The 15,694-nt window shown below is 39.3% G+C and overlaps 1 protein-coding gene across 18 annotated transcripts in view; it reads right to left on the reverse strand.

Moving 5' to 3' along the window:
• The window catches only part of PARD3 (par-3 family cell polarity regulator), a 461,106-nt gene that overhangs the window by 127,356 nt on the left and 318,056 nt on the right, over window positions 1-15,694 (reverse strand). For all 18 annotated transcript variants that reach the window (XR_003922618.1, XM_041122444.1, XM_030008342.2 and 15 more), the window contains one exon: window positions 15,357-15,573. Coding sequence is in view for 17 of the 18 variants with exons in the window: in XM_041122444.1 (XP_040978378.1) it covers window positions 15,357-15,573 (217 nt within the window). In the remaining variant the exon portion in view is untranslated. The remainder of the gene's footprint in view (window positions 1-15,356; window positions 15,574-15,694) is intronic.

Genomic DNA, 15,694 nt, shown 5'->3' on the forward strand with positions numbered 1-15,694 from the left:
ATGATCACTCCAAATTATCAGCCCTCTCTGAAGTTGCTACCCTGTGTATGAGTACTGTAAAGCACATAAGGGTCTTCTATGTTATATTCAGACATTTTCTCCCAACAGCCTCTGCCTCACTTTCCAAACATTAAAAACCATTTTTCAGCACTGTTCAGGTGGGGATTCTAGTACCTCTCACCAAACTAAGGCTACTCAAAAACAACAGCCAGGACGGCACATATATCGCAACACTTCATGTGCAGTATCACCATTGATTCCCACAACTTCTTCCTGGAAAGAAGTGGAAACTACATATGGGATCGGTAACTGTTTCCAGCTACTGAAGCTTAATCTGCCTGTCTTTGTGAGTCAGTATCCCAACTTCATCGAAAGTGGGTATGATGCCAAACCAAGAGACATGTCATGAGGTTTCATTCAATTATTTTCATAAACAGTTTTGATAACATTTCCTGAAAGGCATGACACAACAGGCAGAATATTATTCACACCAAGTCGCTCTCTTTTCACAACTTAAGCATTTGTAATATTTACTTCCAGCATAAAATGGTGGAACTTTTAAAAACAGATTTCTTTTATGGAGAGACCATCTGTTTGCAAATTTCTAAACAGAAGATAGTCTTCTTGCATTGCTACTCAATTGCTGACTGATTGCCTAAAACTAGTTGGAGCCATTGACAGCTCTAATAAATTAATTAATTAACTAACTAACTAAATAAATCACAAGAAATGAGAAAACAACTTAGAACTAATCCAAACTACTGCAGTTTAAAAACAGGCTGAGAAGGTCAAAGGAAGCGGGGATAATTTTACAATGATAATATTGGAAAGACAGCAGCAAGTCAGCAAACAGTCATGAGATTCTTCTGTTGTATGGCCGAACAACTCAGTAAGCAATACCACAACGTACTGAAAGTCACCATAAATAACTCATTTTCATGGTGGTCAGCCAAAACCTGTTAAACTGTGGATTGTGGCATCCCTGAAGGAATCGGGAATGAAAAAGAAAGCTTCTGCTTAGATACAACTGTGTTAGCAATCATCAATGATGGGAGCAACCACAGAGACAGTACATGACATTTTAATGCACTTAAATAATAACAGTCTAAACATTTAAAAGTTTGCTTGTATGGCAAAAACTCTCTAATGTTGTGCATGTATTCAAAAAAGAGAGTGGTTATTAACCGCAAAGTTACTTGCCCCACGATTAAATTTGGTACACTGTGTGCTATTTGTCATTGAAGAAAGTAGCTCGTACATGTGACACAGACAAGCTAATTCAGTCTTTTAATAGATAATATAATCTTAATGGGCAACATATCCTTTCATTACTGTCATTTAATGTACTTACAAAAGCTCCTGTCCCCCCTCTCAGACAGAATTTGCCCATCAAGACTGCAGTGTCCTGTTAGGTAATTCAGTACTGGGCAGTAAGATGTTAAGTAATAATTGAAAAACTGTACATACAAATTGCAAAAAAATAAAGTCTCACTTACAAAATAAAGAGCAGGCTCCTGAAAAAGTTTGAGTGAAGGCCTCCAGTATGTCAACTTGTCTTTGACAGACTACATACATAAAAGAAGACATACAAACCTCTACTTTGCAACACATAATACCATACACAGGGATAAAAAAATTTTCCCAAATTCTAAGCATCAACAGCAGCCTACTGTTAACAGGTGCCTGACTATCTAAAGTACAATGTAGTTATTGTTCTATAACATAAGCAATTTTTCTGAGTCAGGGTAAAACACTCCTTCCCAGTGTGCTGGGTGCCAAGTCCAGCCGACCGTCTCTTGCTCACAGTGTACTGAGCTGGTCACAAAATCTCACCCCAGCGGTGCCCACCTGACAACTGCTGCCCTGCAACCACGCAGCGAGATGGGCACACTTCTGTTGTTGCATTTGTCACACTCCACAGCTTAGTTTAAAAATTGTGGACCAATTTAGGTATTAATAATACTACATTGTATGCCTCTAATTATCAGTGTCCACTAAGAGCGCTTAGAGAAAGTGTTTAAACCATGACTACTCTTCAAAGTGTTCTCTCCACAACTATACTTCTAATTCCCACTCTGTTCATTTTAATGCATTATTGTTTCAAAATACAATGCTTCAAAATTGCAAATTACATCTGGCTCAAGGGCTGATTATGAGAAATACTAGCACTTCTGCCTCTGCGTGAATAACTCTGATAATAATGAGAGATTGATTGAGCTCCAAGAAGTCCAAATGATGAGAAGGGTCAATTTGAACATTTCTATTAGCTTCTTTTGTTAAATCTAACACTTTGCCAGGCCAGAGACAAATACTGCATCTGGTTACCATGATTTTTTCCAACCCTACAGAAGTACAATTTAGAAAATGGGTACTGGTCTAAAGGCAGACCTTATAAGAAATGCTAATGAAACATAAAAACCCACCCATTTTACTGGCACTCAAGAGACGGAGGAAAAAAAAAAAAAATAGTTGCAAGAGAAATTTGCTTCAACATTTTCCTGGCAGAAAAGGAAAAAACCCTCAGTAATACGAAAAGTCTTCATAACTCCATTTTACAACTGAAACGCTTGCTTGCATATATATGAGTATGGCCTGCCTTATGTAAACATGAGCTACAACAAGAAAATCACTAAAGATGCTCGCTAAGCACATGTAACAGGCAGAGAAACGAGGACACAAATGTAATACACTGGCTAGTTAGACCAGGAAATTGCAGTAACATTATTCCAACAACTTAGTCTTGCAGCCTTGCAATTACACTGTATAAAATCAGCAAAGGTTAACATAGACACACAAAGTTAATCAAACTACTGGCAGTTCATCCGGAACCTTCCAAAGATTAAAACTTCCCTACAGATCTCATTACCTAGAAATGTTAATAAGTCAGTCAGCACTTTTTCTGTCAATTACTGAAAATCTTTGTTGATACACATCTCCTAGAAAATAAACTCTGTAGGGTAAATTAAGCAATAGGTGATGTCTCTGTATCTTTAGCCTCATTCACATATTTACACTCAGAGGAGGTAGGGAAGGCACAGACAATTTCCAGCAGAGGGAAACAGACAACACTGTAGGATCTGTGGGACAAGTTTAACCAAAATATGCTTAAAACCCAGACAAGTGTGCAGCTGCCATGCTCTTCTCCAAGGATGCCTATGACACCGAACAGCAATTCCCCTCGCTGAGCTGCAGCACCCAAGTGCTGGTGGCTGTAGGTTACAGTTTAGGGTCTCCTGTCCCATTCTGGGTTCCACAGTGCCACCTAAGTCTCCTTGGGGACAAAAAATAATCTTTAATTTTAAAAACAAATAAATAATGCCAATGGGATACTTTTACAAGGTACTCTAGAGCACAACTCAATTAAGCGACATTGAATGCCCCTGAATCTACATTGTTCTAAAAAACAGAGGGCAAAAAGTAACAGGTATGTTATTTAGAAAGTTTGCTACAAAGACAGGGCTAAGGCACAGGACTTTGCCTGAGCCAAGGCTCTGGTTAGTACACATTAACATGCCACTGCTGGCTTCCCATACCCCTGTCTATTCTATCAGCTGATATTCTGCCCTGCAGCTTGAAAATTTAGTTTACCTACGCAATATCTTCTGGGTGGAAAATGAAGAGCGAGACTCTGCATGGCAGCTGCACCACCGAACAAACCACCTCTGGAGCGGATGCGACGAGGCTCCGGTGGATCATGGCTGGGAAGTCAGCCTGGCAGCGAGTCCCCACAGCAGCTGGCGCTGGGGCTTGCCCAGAGCTACCTGGAGCCCTGGAGACACCCAGTATCCTGTAGCTGCCAGTACTCAGAGCTTGAGCTGTCTTCACGGTAACTGCCATTGAAATAACTATATCAATTATGATTTACACCGCTGAGTATTTCAGGGCCAAGCTGGGAGCAGAGATTTATTTCAGATTGAAAAGGTGTACAAACCAGGACTTGCACGGCACTAATTACAGGCAAGAGACGTGGGGTGGTGGGCTATTTTTTTTTGGTTCCAGCCACCACAGAAATAAGCTACTAGCACAGAAGATCTCAGACCTGGACCAGCCCCATACACACTGACGTTCTTGTTCTCATTTGTACACGGTCAGGCACTATAAGAAGTGAGTGAATGGGCCTATAGTTATTTAGAAACCCAGACAGATGATGTTTAAAATAAACCCGATCTTGACATCAAAGATATCTGGCTCCTGAGATATTCTTCTCCAAATAAGATCAGCTCTGCTCATGCTTGGTGCTGCACACAGTATGAAGCAATTATCACTGCCATCTCAGTATTTCTTCTGAATATATAGCCTAAAATAGATCTCAAAAAAGAAAAAAACCTAAACCAAAAAAACATGAAAATGCCACTGAGTCTTCACATTTTATCTTACGCAAGCAGTTTTCTTCCTTTTGCAGTTATAAAAGGCAAACAGAATTAGCAAAGTATTTGGAGCTCCACAGATGATATCAGGACTCCTAACAGTTACAGGTGATAATACTGTTGGTATCATTACCTGCTCAGCAACATCAGAGAAAAGAAATACTTTAACTGTAACTCCTACAGTAACTACTGTAACTCCTACTGTAACACTACCTCTGAAACTCATGCTTGTGGCAGCATGTTGTGCTCTGAATTTCAGGATTTTAGCACTATGGGTTAAAGACAAAGATAGCATCTATAATAACATTGTGAAATATTTGAGATTGATTTGTGGTATGTTGCTGTTGAAATTTGTAATAGCAATTCAGCTTGCATTCTAAATACTGCTGGCACACCTGGTGTTGAATATGCTAGAAACACTTGCAATTGGTATAAAAATACACTACTTTCATTATTGTGGTACTCAAAAATGCTGATACAGCTAAGATTCTAGATGCATTTTTGTTATTAAATCCTCTTTTTCTGAACTTTTAGAGCTAATCCATAAACTTTGTTTCTGATTAGACATTTTCTTACTAAGTACTACCTATAACAGCATAGCAGAAAAAAGGAAATCTACGTACATTTGCAGTCATCCATCCACCATCCATCCACCTTCAAACTAAACTCAACAGCAGCATCTGGAAGCTGTAGATAGCATATGTTTTTAGCATACAAATATTTCATATTTCTACAACACAGGAAACACCACAGGACATCAATGCCCTTTGATACACTAGCATGAACAAGGTACTATCCCATTTTTAAAATGGGAAAACGGTTCCTCTTGAAAGCTTAAGCAACTTGCCAAACTCCAGGAGATTTCTGTTTTGCAAGCACAAACAACGTAAGGACTAACTCTGTGGATTCCATTGACAAAGCCAGGTCTATGAAGTTAATATGTCTACTGAACTAGTTATTTCTAACAGAGAATTTCTCTACCAATACAGCATTACGAACATACTTTCAATGTATAATACAAACCCTTTAAAACAGCCATATCAGTAGTATGCTATTATATTTGTTGAAAACAGTTAAAACCACCGAGTAGTTCCATGAAACCATACTATGTTCTTTTTCCTTTTAGGACTAGGAGCTACGAGACCGATATAAAAAAGTCCAGAAAAAAGTTACTACAAAGTTAACATTTGTAGAAACTATGAATTTATCTTCCGCAGAAGCGAATGTTTCAAAATTTACTCTTAATTACATCATCAGCTAGCCCAAACATACACTGTAAAACTAGTTCATGAAGTAAATGCATTCCAGCAGGGTCTATTTTACAAACATCTACAGCCTTTTCTTGCACCCCTGCTTATTGTAAGTTTGCCACAGAAGCAGTAAAAGCTAATATGCAGTGGAACACTACATTAACTACTGAAATGTTATTGCACATCAAAAAGGTTTACTGCTACTTTGCAAACATGCTTACCTGAGTGCCATAAAATACTGACATAATGAGTCAGATCTACTGCAGTGCATTGCAATCAGGTCTTCGCACTTGTAATGTAAAAGAGCTCCTTGATACAAAAGTCCTTCTACACAACGTCTAAAAGACATTTTTGTATATGATACACTACAAATTTTGTTAGTATTTTGGAATTAGGTAAATATACACCAAATCATCAGTAACAGGACAAATTGCCCAAAACAGAATATACACACACCTTATTTTGTACTTGAGCACAAAGGCACTGTCTCAAGATATGCCTGAGCTGCAGATCACTGAAAGCCTGGAAGACAGACCTAGGAAGAACTGTTATATGGTTACCCTGTTCTGGTACCCCACCCTTGCGAACTACTACTGACTACTGTCAGAGACCAAGTATTGGGGTACAGGGACTTACTGGGTATCACTCAACTCTGTGTGATGACTGTATTCTTACGATCTTACATTAAACTCTAGAGAATCTACCAAACATGGAAGGAATTAAAAATAATACTTTCTCCCCCTCCAAAAGTAATATAAACTTCCTTCTTTTGTGACTGGCTGAACTCCAAATGCCTGAGGTTTTTCACTTGATATCTGTACTTTGAGATGAAAATGAAAAGTATCAGGATTAATACAATGCAAATTTTGTTTTTAATTAAAAAGCAGGTGACATTTTCTGGTGTAGCATGAAATAGTAGAAAGGAAGATTTCTGTAGATTGTTTCTTCCACAGTTCCACAGAGAATAATCACCTTTTCTAGTTCAGTGGATCATATCAAACACTATTAGCTATCATATCAGCCAATCAAGCTTGGTATCCTAATAGTTGCCAGTCCAAGACAATTTAGAGTAAGATGCTTGGAAGCGCAGTAAAAATAACCTGTTTACAGATAACTTCTTTAACACTTGGTGTTTTGCAATGGGTGGCTGACAGTCACAAATGCATGCTTAGGTGCGTTATTTTCTATATTCTTGGTGTTCAAGGAACTGTGGGGGCAGTAAGTCCCTGAGGGTAATCAGATATCACAAAAATACTTTAAAATTTAAACTTTTTGGATTACAATCCTATTGGTTTTGCTTCATGAGAAGAATGAGTACATGTTGATTGATTCAGATTTTTTGTACCAGTGATTATTCAGTGTATCTGGCTCCTATCTCCTCTTACCAAGGACAAATACTTTTCACCAGGAGAGTGGTTAAGCAGTGGAACAGGCTGCTGAGAGAGGCTGCCGAGTCTCCATCCTTGGAGATACTTGAAACTCAACTGGGTGTGACACTCAGCTGATGAAACGTTGAAGCTGGACTGCTGTGAGCAGGAGTTGAACCAAGCAGAGAACCCTTCCTTCCTGAATCACTCTAAGAGTGCAGTAGTTTCAGTATCTCTTCACTTCCTCCTAATTCTATCTTTTTTCCCTCCAGAAGAAGTCATCAATGGATTCAAAAGCAGGGGAAATACTGCTTGCATAGCCCATTGGCATTGTGTTTCTAATATTTTCTTCTCTCTTATTCTTTCACAAAACTTCTGTTCCTCTTATTTTTCCCTGCAACAACAACTTAAAAGCCTATATAAGCCCTCTGAATGCCTTACACCCACTATTTTCTTACTGCATTCAGGGAAATGCAGGGGCTCATAGACTATTCGGGTATATTCTATTCTGGAAATCATACTGGCTTATACCCATTTTGTCATTTTCACTGAAATGTTTTATAATTCTGTCTTTAATGACTATTTCTCTGCACAACAGTAGGACACATGGAAATCCTAACAGGAGGCATCAGCCTGCCAACACACTGCGAATACAGTTTCATTGCTCCCAGGAAGTGAAATGCAGTAGTAAGTCGGAGCTTTGCCTTTTAGAAAAGGATCAGCTGTCCTGTAGCTGCCAACTTAAGTACCTCAGGTAACTGTGACTTAATAGCCTATGTCATCTTCAGCTATAAAAATATAGTAAGTTGCATTAATTTTCATCTAAGACAACATTCCTATTCCTGTTTTTAAAATGGATTTTCAAAGAAGAGTCTGCTTTAAAAACGTCATCTACAGCATCCGTAATGTATACCAATGTACAGGTGCCATCAGTAGCAAATTAAATTTCCAAAGAACATTTCCAACAGATAATGAAACAAATGTCATTAATAGAGCTTTTCATCTAACAGATCCTTCATGTCTCAAGACAGTATTTATTTACCATACTTTGTTAGGGACTAGCACACTGCCTAGTTAGTCTTCAATTATCACATCAGGTGGAGGAAAAAATCCTATTCCTACACAAGCTAAAACTGAAATTGACTTTGAATCTCTGAACTGTCAACAAATTCTTCTCTGAAAAGGCTTGCTCTGCAGAGATTATAAAGTAGGTGTCATCCTTGACACTTGCGTTCTATATTCATCCGGCAGGCCTGGAAGAGAAGCGCCGCAGAACGCCGGGCAGGATGGCGGAGGGCTCAGCTGTCACGCCGCCTGCCTCCCTCGCTTGCTTTGCAGGCAGAGACGGTGCTGTAGGTGTCAAAGGTTCTCTATTTAAACTCGCTGACAAGCAAAGGAAAAATACTGGGAGAATATGTTAGCAGCCACTATGAACTCGTCTCTAGTAACAGGTCATCCTGACACTTATTTCTGGATGTTAGAAACAAAAGCCCTGATTCTATTGAAATTTAAAAAAAAACCAAAACACCCATACAATATACCCCCATCAGATTTACAAGTTCAAGATTTACCCTGGGAAAATCCAGTGTTAAGAACACATAGAGCAAAGCCCTGCTTTCTGTCAGAATGACAAACTAGAAAGCCACATACGATTATGTTAATCTCTCGCTTCAAATCTCCCTTGCACAATCGCATACCACCGCTTTCTGTTTCGTTTAAAAGTCATAGAGTTTACTAACCACTTAATGAAGCTGCATTCCTTAAATCCCTGACAGATTATGTGAAGTTGTTTGGTTTAGAAACATGAATTTGCCATTCCACTGCCCCCCGCCCCAGTGACATCTTAGTCAAAGGCCAGTGCGTTTGGGCCTGCAGGCAATGAAACACATGTCTCCTCGAAGCAACTGATTCCGCCAAGCAGCAGAAAACAGGAAGGCAAAAAAGTGCGGAGAGGAAGGAAGGAGCATGGCCTGCCTTTCCAAAAGAGAAAAGCTATTTTCAATCAAGCTTATCTCTTTCGAACCCTTATTTACTTTTAATTGGAAAGAAGGAAGAGAAGAATATGAAAATGCTTTGAAAGACATTTGTAAGAGTCCTGGGTAATTGTCTGCATCAAAGATGACAATTTGCTGCATGGCTGATTTGATTTGAAAGGTTTTTCTGATTCTGTGCGTCCCAGGGGCTGACCAAAACTTTGAAAATGTATCAGGACAAAGTAGCCCAGAGAAGTGCAGGACAAGAAGGTGCCATCAACAGTATTCAACTTGCAGGCAGGACAAGGACTGGGCTCCTCCTCGGAAGCTTGAAAAGGCGTTGTGCTTAGACCCTGCATCTAGGATTGTAGTGGGTCACACGTTTTCTAGCTGGTGGCAGAAGAGGGGAAGCAGATGCGGACTTAATGATAGTTGTGCCAGCTGGCTCATAGTAGTAGCAGGCAAAAAACAGAGCACAAATGGCCCCAGATTCCATATACCTGAGCAACAGCGCAGCTCAGCATTTCTGATGAAAGTCTCAGCACAAGCACCACAAGCTGTCAGAGACATTCTCAGATGACCATTAGCAAATTCAAGTGTGCGAGCAACGAACTTCCAAGTTTGAAATGATAAAGCCGATGGGTGTTTAAGCAATAAGCTCCTCCTCTATGTTCTAAGGCTCAAGATTCACGCTGGTTTGTGCCATGAGCAGAGCACTAAAGAAAAAAAAATTCTAACTTCTGAGCTTGTTGCCATGTTTTCTATTGAGTCCATACATCAGTAAGTGTCATTTACCAATACAAAGTCCTACTAGTCATGCTTCCAAGGAAAATGCCATTATTGCTGCTTCTTAAGCTACTGAATGATGAAAATCAGACCACAGATTTTATTTTATCGAGTTCGAGGTATTTGCCAGTCCTGTTGATTAGGGTATAATTCAACAGTATTTTACACAACTCAGATACCTTTTTGTCATGTGCCTGCTTAAAAGTCTGAAGGTTGTTATTAAATGAAAGAGAAAGAAGGTAATTACTAAATCAATGGTATAACCCTTGTGATTAGCTTTTCATCTCCTCACAGACATTACGATGAGAAAACTTAAATGAAAACCAGAACAGGCAATACAAGGAAGTCATGTAACAAGCAACAGTAATCCATGTAGGTTATTCTCCCTAATGCCCAGTCAGAGGTCTCAGATGGCTAATGTGGTTGAAATGTGTTATTCAAAGCTACAAATAATATGTTTATGAATCTGGACATGTCCAGTGCACCTTGGAAGCAGCTGTGTGGGGAAAAAAAAAAAGAAAAAAAAAGACAACAGTATATCTGATTTCAGCTAAACAAGGTTGCAAACTAAATTATCTATTTCCTCTCACAGAACTGGAAGATACAACACTGCAAGGCTCCCAGTAATCATTATAAATGTAATTAAATCTAATTAGGATTATTTGGCTATCCAGTGCATTGATTTACCCACCTGTATGCTACAACAGTTAAGAGAGGAATTAAAGATCAGTTACCATACGTTATGGCTTTACATCTCCATCTACATTACAGGCCAGATCTTGAAATACACAGCCTCCAGTACTAAAACCACCTAAGCACATGATTAATTTTAAGCATACTGTCTTATTCCATGAACTTCAATATACAGTTCTTATGTTCTCCACTGAAAAGTTATGTTTATGCGGGACTGAGGTATTAAATCCCACAGTAGAAAATGTGTTTATTTTATATAATATACTTATCCACAGTTGCTTCAAATTACATTACGTCTATTTCATAAGCAACCTCCAAAACCAATGCAGGTATTTTCTTGCTTAAACTCAAGTTTAAGATACAATGTGCATACCCCCCCATCTTTTGTTCTCCTCAGCAGTTTCCCACATAAACTCAAACATACCATTTGTATCTGCAAATCCATTTTTATCCGATCATATCAAGGTCTACTTGTTTCAGCAGGTTTTTATTACCGGGCAGTGACAGTCCCTCTGATACTTCTGGCAAGACACGACTAGATAGCTTGGCCTCCCTACTACTCCCCTTCCTCCCTTTGGAAATGCAGAGCTGCCTATTCTCAACATCTTGGTAGTTCAGTTTCTTCTAAAGATGTTACTCCTCACACACATCCTTTCTTGAGACTGATCCCTTGCTGGACATATTTCTTCTTTCATAAAACTCACCAATGAGAGTCCTCCCATACAAACTCCCCAGTAAGAGTGTAGCTGCCTCCTTTCTTGCACACAAAATTAATTCCCCAAAAAAGTGACATAATCACGGTGATGCTACCGTCTTACAGAACCATGGTTCAGGGATGACCATAGAGGAAAATTATATATGGCTTGAGGAAGCTGGGGAAAGATGTGGAGCTATCACTTCAGTTGCCTATTACTTCACCAGTCCAGTCACCCATCTATAAACTATATCCAAGCTTCTACACTGGGAATAAGCACGAATGAAATACAGGGATCGTAAGTGATCACCAGCACCACAGCAGATGTGTCACTCCATCAGCATCCAAAACCTACAAATAAGAACAATCACACATCTCCCTACCTTACATCCTGAGGGAATCCACTTTCATAAATGAAAACACCCTGTACATGACAGGGGCAAAAGGAGGGGAAAAGAAGAGGGCATATACAATTTTTCTCTCTCAGGAGAGGAATGTCAAAGAATCGCACAACATAGAAGTCCATCAAATTAATGTATCCCTACTAGCACTAATTACAGGTGCACTGTTTGAAACTGTGAAGCCTCTTTCTTAAGGGAGTACTACAATGACTTACTTATCAACTGATTGGTTTCATCAGGTTGATTTTTATGAAGAAGCAAAATCTCTACTTAAAAATAAACAAAATCAGACTCAGAAAAGAGTAAACATTTTGGATTGCACTTGGAGAAGCATACAGGTTTTTATAAGCTTCTGATGTCAAAACATACATCCACTCAAGCCTTCTTAGTAGTGAAACTGAAAAACTAGTAGAACTTCGTATCAGCTTCCCAAAAAACTATTTGCTCAGCTGACAGTAGCCTCCTAAATGCCAGCAATCGAGAAGAAGGAACTGCGCAGCCTCTCATTGGGTATGTGATTACAGCCACGGGACATGGCACACAATCCTACTGAAGGGATAAGAAAGACAGGAATGATGCAACTATTCAGGTAAAACAAATACATTCAGGTGTAAGCAAAGCTCTGCAGCACCTGCATCTCCTCCAATAGACCAGTATTTTTGTTCAACACTTTTCTAGGTTAACTTCCGCGCTATACTCATCTGTGAAGAGAAAGAGACTTCTCAGCCAAATGACAAATTTAAATAAATTCTGTTCTGCCCTGCAATGTCATTTTGAAAAAAGAAATACACACCTACTCAGACAGATTTATTTCACAGTGAGAAGGGTTAACTCTCAGACTGTCCACAGCCCAATGTCAGCAAAGGTCCTCTGGAAATAAGGGAAGTTGTGCGTGTCAAAGCCACGCAGACTGCACCCTGCGTTTTACAGTTCTCCTTCATGGTTATGTCAATCCTCTTTACTATGTTTGATACAAGCCGTAAAACAACGGAAGTGTTTAAAAGATTTATTTATGATTTTAACCTGCTTTCTGAATCATCTAGGGATTTCTTGGAAATGATGACTAGATGCTGAAGGATAAATGTAACCTAGGGTTCTCTAGTGGGAGTTTCCACCTCACAGTACAGTTTAATGAAGATCCCAGTAGCAAATCCTAAGATTTTAACTGAAGGCAAGGAGACTTATTTTTATACATCACATAGACTCCACTTTATGAGCTGCCAGTTTGCATATAGGCAATAAAAAGCCCCTTGGCTAAGTATAGACATTAGAATAAAGTGTCAGTTAACAGTAATTTCATCCCGCAAGTGTTCTTGCCCATACAACCTAATGAAGAAAGATTATTTTAAGATAAGAGCACTGAAAAGGAAGAAAAAAAGTGAAAAAGGAGAAAAGAAAAAGAAGTACAAAGAAATCACAATGTTGCACAGAACCAAAACATCCAATTATGCTTTGATCACGGCTTGAATTTTAAATGTTACTGTCATCATTATTTTCTATCGCACAACTTCTTTCAGTGATTACTTGATATCTATGATATATGTCAGATGTACAGAAAAACAAAGCATGTTATAGGCAGAAGTAGTAGCTTATCTTGCAAACAGAGTGAAGCCCATCTCAAACATTATTGAGAAGCCTGTCAACAAAGCAAATCAAGCACTGAGTGGAAATGAGGCATAATGCTTAATTCCCTCAATCAGCATTTTCCTGCTTGCCAGGAGCACCTCTCTTGGGTGGGATGACAAGGTGCAAGCTAATTTACAGATCCAGGAGGAGTCAACTGCATCTGGATAGCACTGCTCCCACGTTAATTAAGAGGAGACTGAAAAGTAAAGTTCACTCAGAAATGGCAGCGAGGGAAAAAAAATAACTCAAGGAAACGTTGACTGCTATGAAGAGCAAACAACAAAGCAATCATCAGATCTTCCTATCAGTCAAACTACTGCTGTTTCCAGATTAAAGATTTCAGAAGTGTTACAGCAAGCATACAGACAAGGTTACTTCCTATTTAGCTGGGAGCACCTGATTAAAAATGGTATTAATTTCCACTTTCGCACTCGTTTCCATCTAGAGCATTCAAAGCCACGCAGAACACCAGACATTAGGCTCTAAGGCTGGAGGGCAGAGAGAAGCCGACGAGCCCCGAACCGAGCCAGCTCTTTGGAATGTGAAGGCTGCTCTCTTTGGATGGGACCCTCTGCAAGTCAGCCCTTTGCCTGTCTACCAAAGCTTGCAAGATGAAGCAGCTATCTCACAGGTCCTCTGGGTACTGGGAATGTTACACAGGAGGAAACTGAGGACCAAGGAGCTGCCCAAGCTTTCTAGATGCTGTAAACACTTTCTGACTAAACTCACAAGATAGCACTCACGGTATCCAACAAGGAACATAGAGCCCCTAGAATTTATCATGTATAATGTGCCTCAATTTTACCTGTTGTTTCTGCTGTATAAAAATGGCAAAGACTGCAGAAAAGAACCGGTCAGCATTTTGTATCTCCTACCTTCCAGCATTTTGTATCTCCTTCTTCCTCCGCTCCAGGCTTGAATTTAGGCAGGCAAATGCCCAGAAGATGAGGGCATCCCTGTGGGACTTGCAGGCAAACAGGCTGAAGTGCTCTCCTCCTATCTGATGTGTGGGACTATCTCCTATGACTCTTGATGTTCTGTGGCATATGCTGACAACCTGATATTATTTTGTGTTTTCTAAACACATTTTCTAACTAATATTTTCTAATTAACTACCTTTTTTCCTAATTAACTAATATTTTCTACTTAACTAGTTTTTCTATTAACTAATTTTGTAACACGATTCACAGACAAAGAACAACTCTCAAGGACCTACACAGTTACAACCTAGGTTCAATTAATGTTTTACAGGATAAAGAAGGTAACAGGATGAAAGTTAACTGAAGCTCCACTCACACGTTTTCAGAGCAGAATCACTGTTAATAAATAAATCTTTAGAATAATACTGGTATTTCACTTCAAAATCAAATAATGAATCACTGCATATACAAAAGAAAACAAACACTGCCTTAATATTGTTTCTTCTTGGAAATATATTTATTTACTCTTGCTAGCTAAAAGAAAGGCTGGTTTTCTTGCTCTCTCACCCCTTCCCACAAGTGATCAAAGGTGTTTGTCATGTTTCACCATTTACACAGAACAGCAGGGTGTCCCCCAGCAGTCTGCTCCTTTCAGATCACTTAGTCTGCTCGAGAGACGACTCCTTTCAAAAAAACCCACTGCTTGGTAAAAATCAGGTCTTTCACTGACCCTCTCTCCAGACTGTGGGTTCTCAGAGCACACAACCTGATTTAGAACCTGTTTTCCTTGAGAGGAGCATGCTGTTTTTCAATCTCAAACTGATTCATCTCTTTCGCATCATGCCTCCATGAAACCAAATAGTCTTAATAGTAAAGCAAAGAAAAACACTCATTAACACGTAAGCTTTGGGAACAGTATTAGAACAGCAAAGTTTAAGAAAAAAACAAAACCCAAAACTGCTTGACCTGTCAAAGGATATGTGCACTACTTAGACATCACCAAAGACTCTTTCTAAGACCAAGCATTTTGTTGCTTAAACCATTTTTTCCCTTTGCAGCCCCTTTAGCCTGCCAGCCATCTCCTCCTCTTCTTTTCCGAGCTGCTTCGCTTTCATGACACCACTCATAGGCTCAAAAATTGAGAGATCAGCCTATATACATCATGTATATATTTGTATAGTAAAATATGACCTCAGCAAACAGTCACAATATAAATAAATAACTAAAAGATCAAACTTCTTTTTACAATTCATTCTACATTTGATTGCAAAGCACCTACCTGAACATGTCTCCTAAGCCTTTCAGCATTCCTTTCTTTGCCTTAATTTTATCCTTTTCTTTATCTCGATCTTTCTTCTTTTCCTTTCCAGCCTTTTTTCTGTCCCCTTTATCTTGGCTTCCATTCATCTGTCTCTCCAATGAGTGGGACGGCTGGTCACTTGCTGTGGACACAGATTCTCTACCAGATCTTGAGCTCTCCTCTGTGTCCTCCTCCACTGAAAGCACATATTAAGAAACATCAGTGGAATAAGAGCAAACAACAAGGGCAGGCTTTTTGGTATATTGCATAACGTATTTTGAAGCAGGATATATGCACAACCACAAAATACTTCCCCC

This window comes from Aquila chrysaetos, chromosome 3, assembly GCF_900496995.4.
Source record: "Aquila chrysaetos chrysaetos chromosome 3, bAquChr1.4, whole genome shotgun sequence".
Lineage (NCBI taxonomy): Eukaryota > Metazoa > Chordata > Aves > Accipitriformes > Accipitridae > Aquila > Aquila chrysaetos.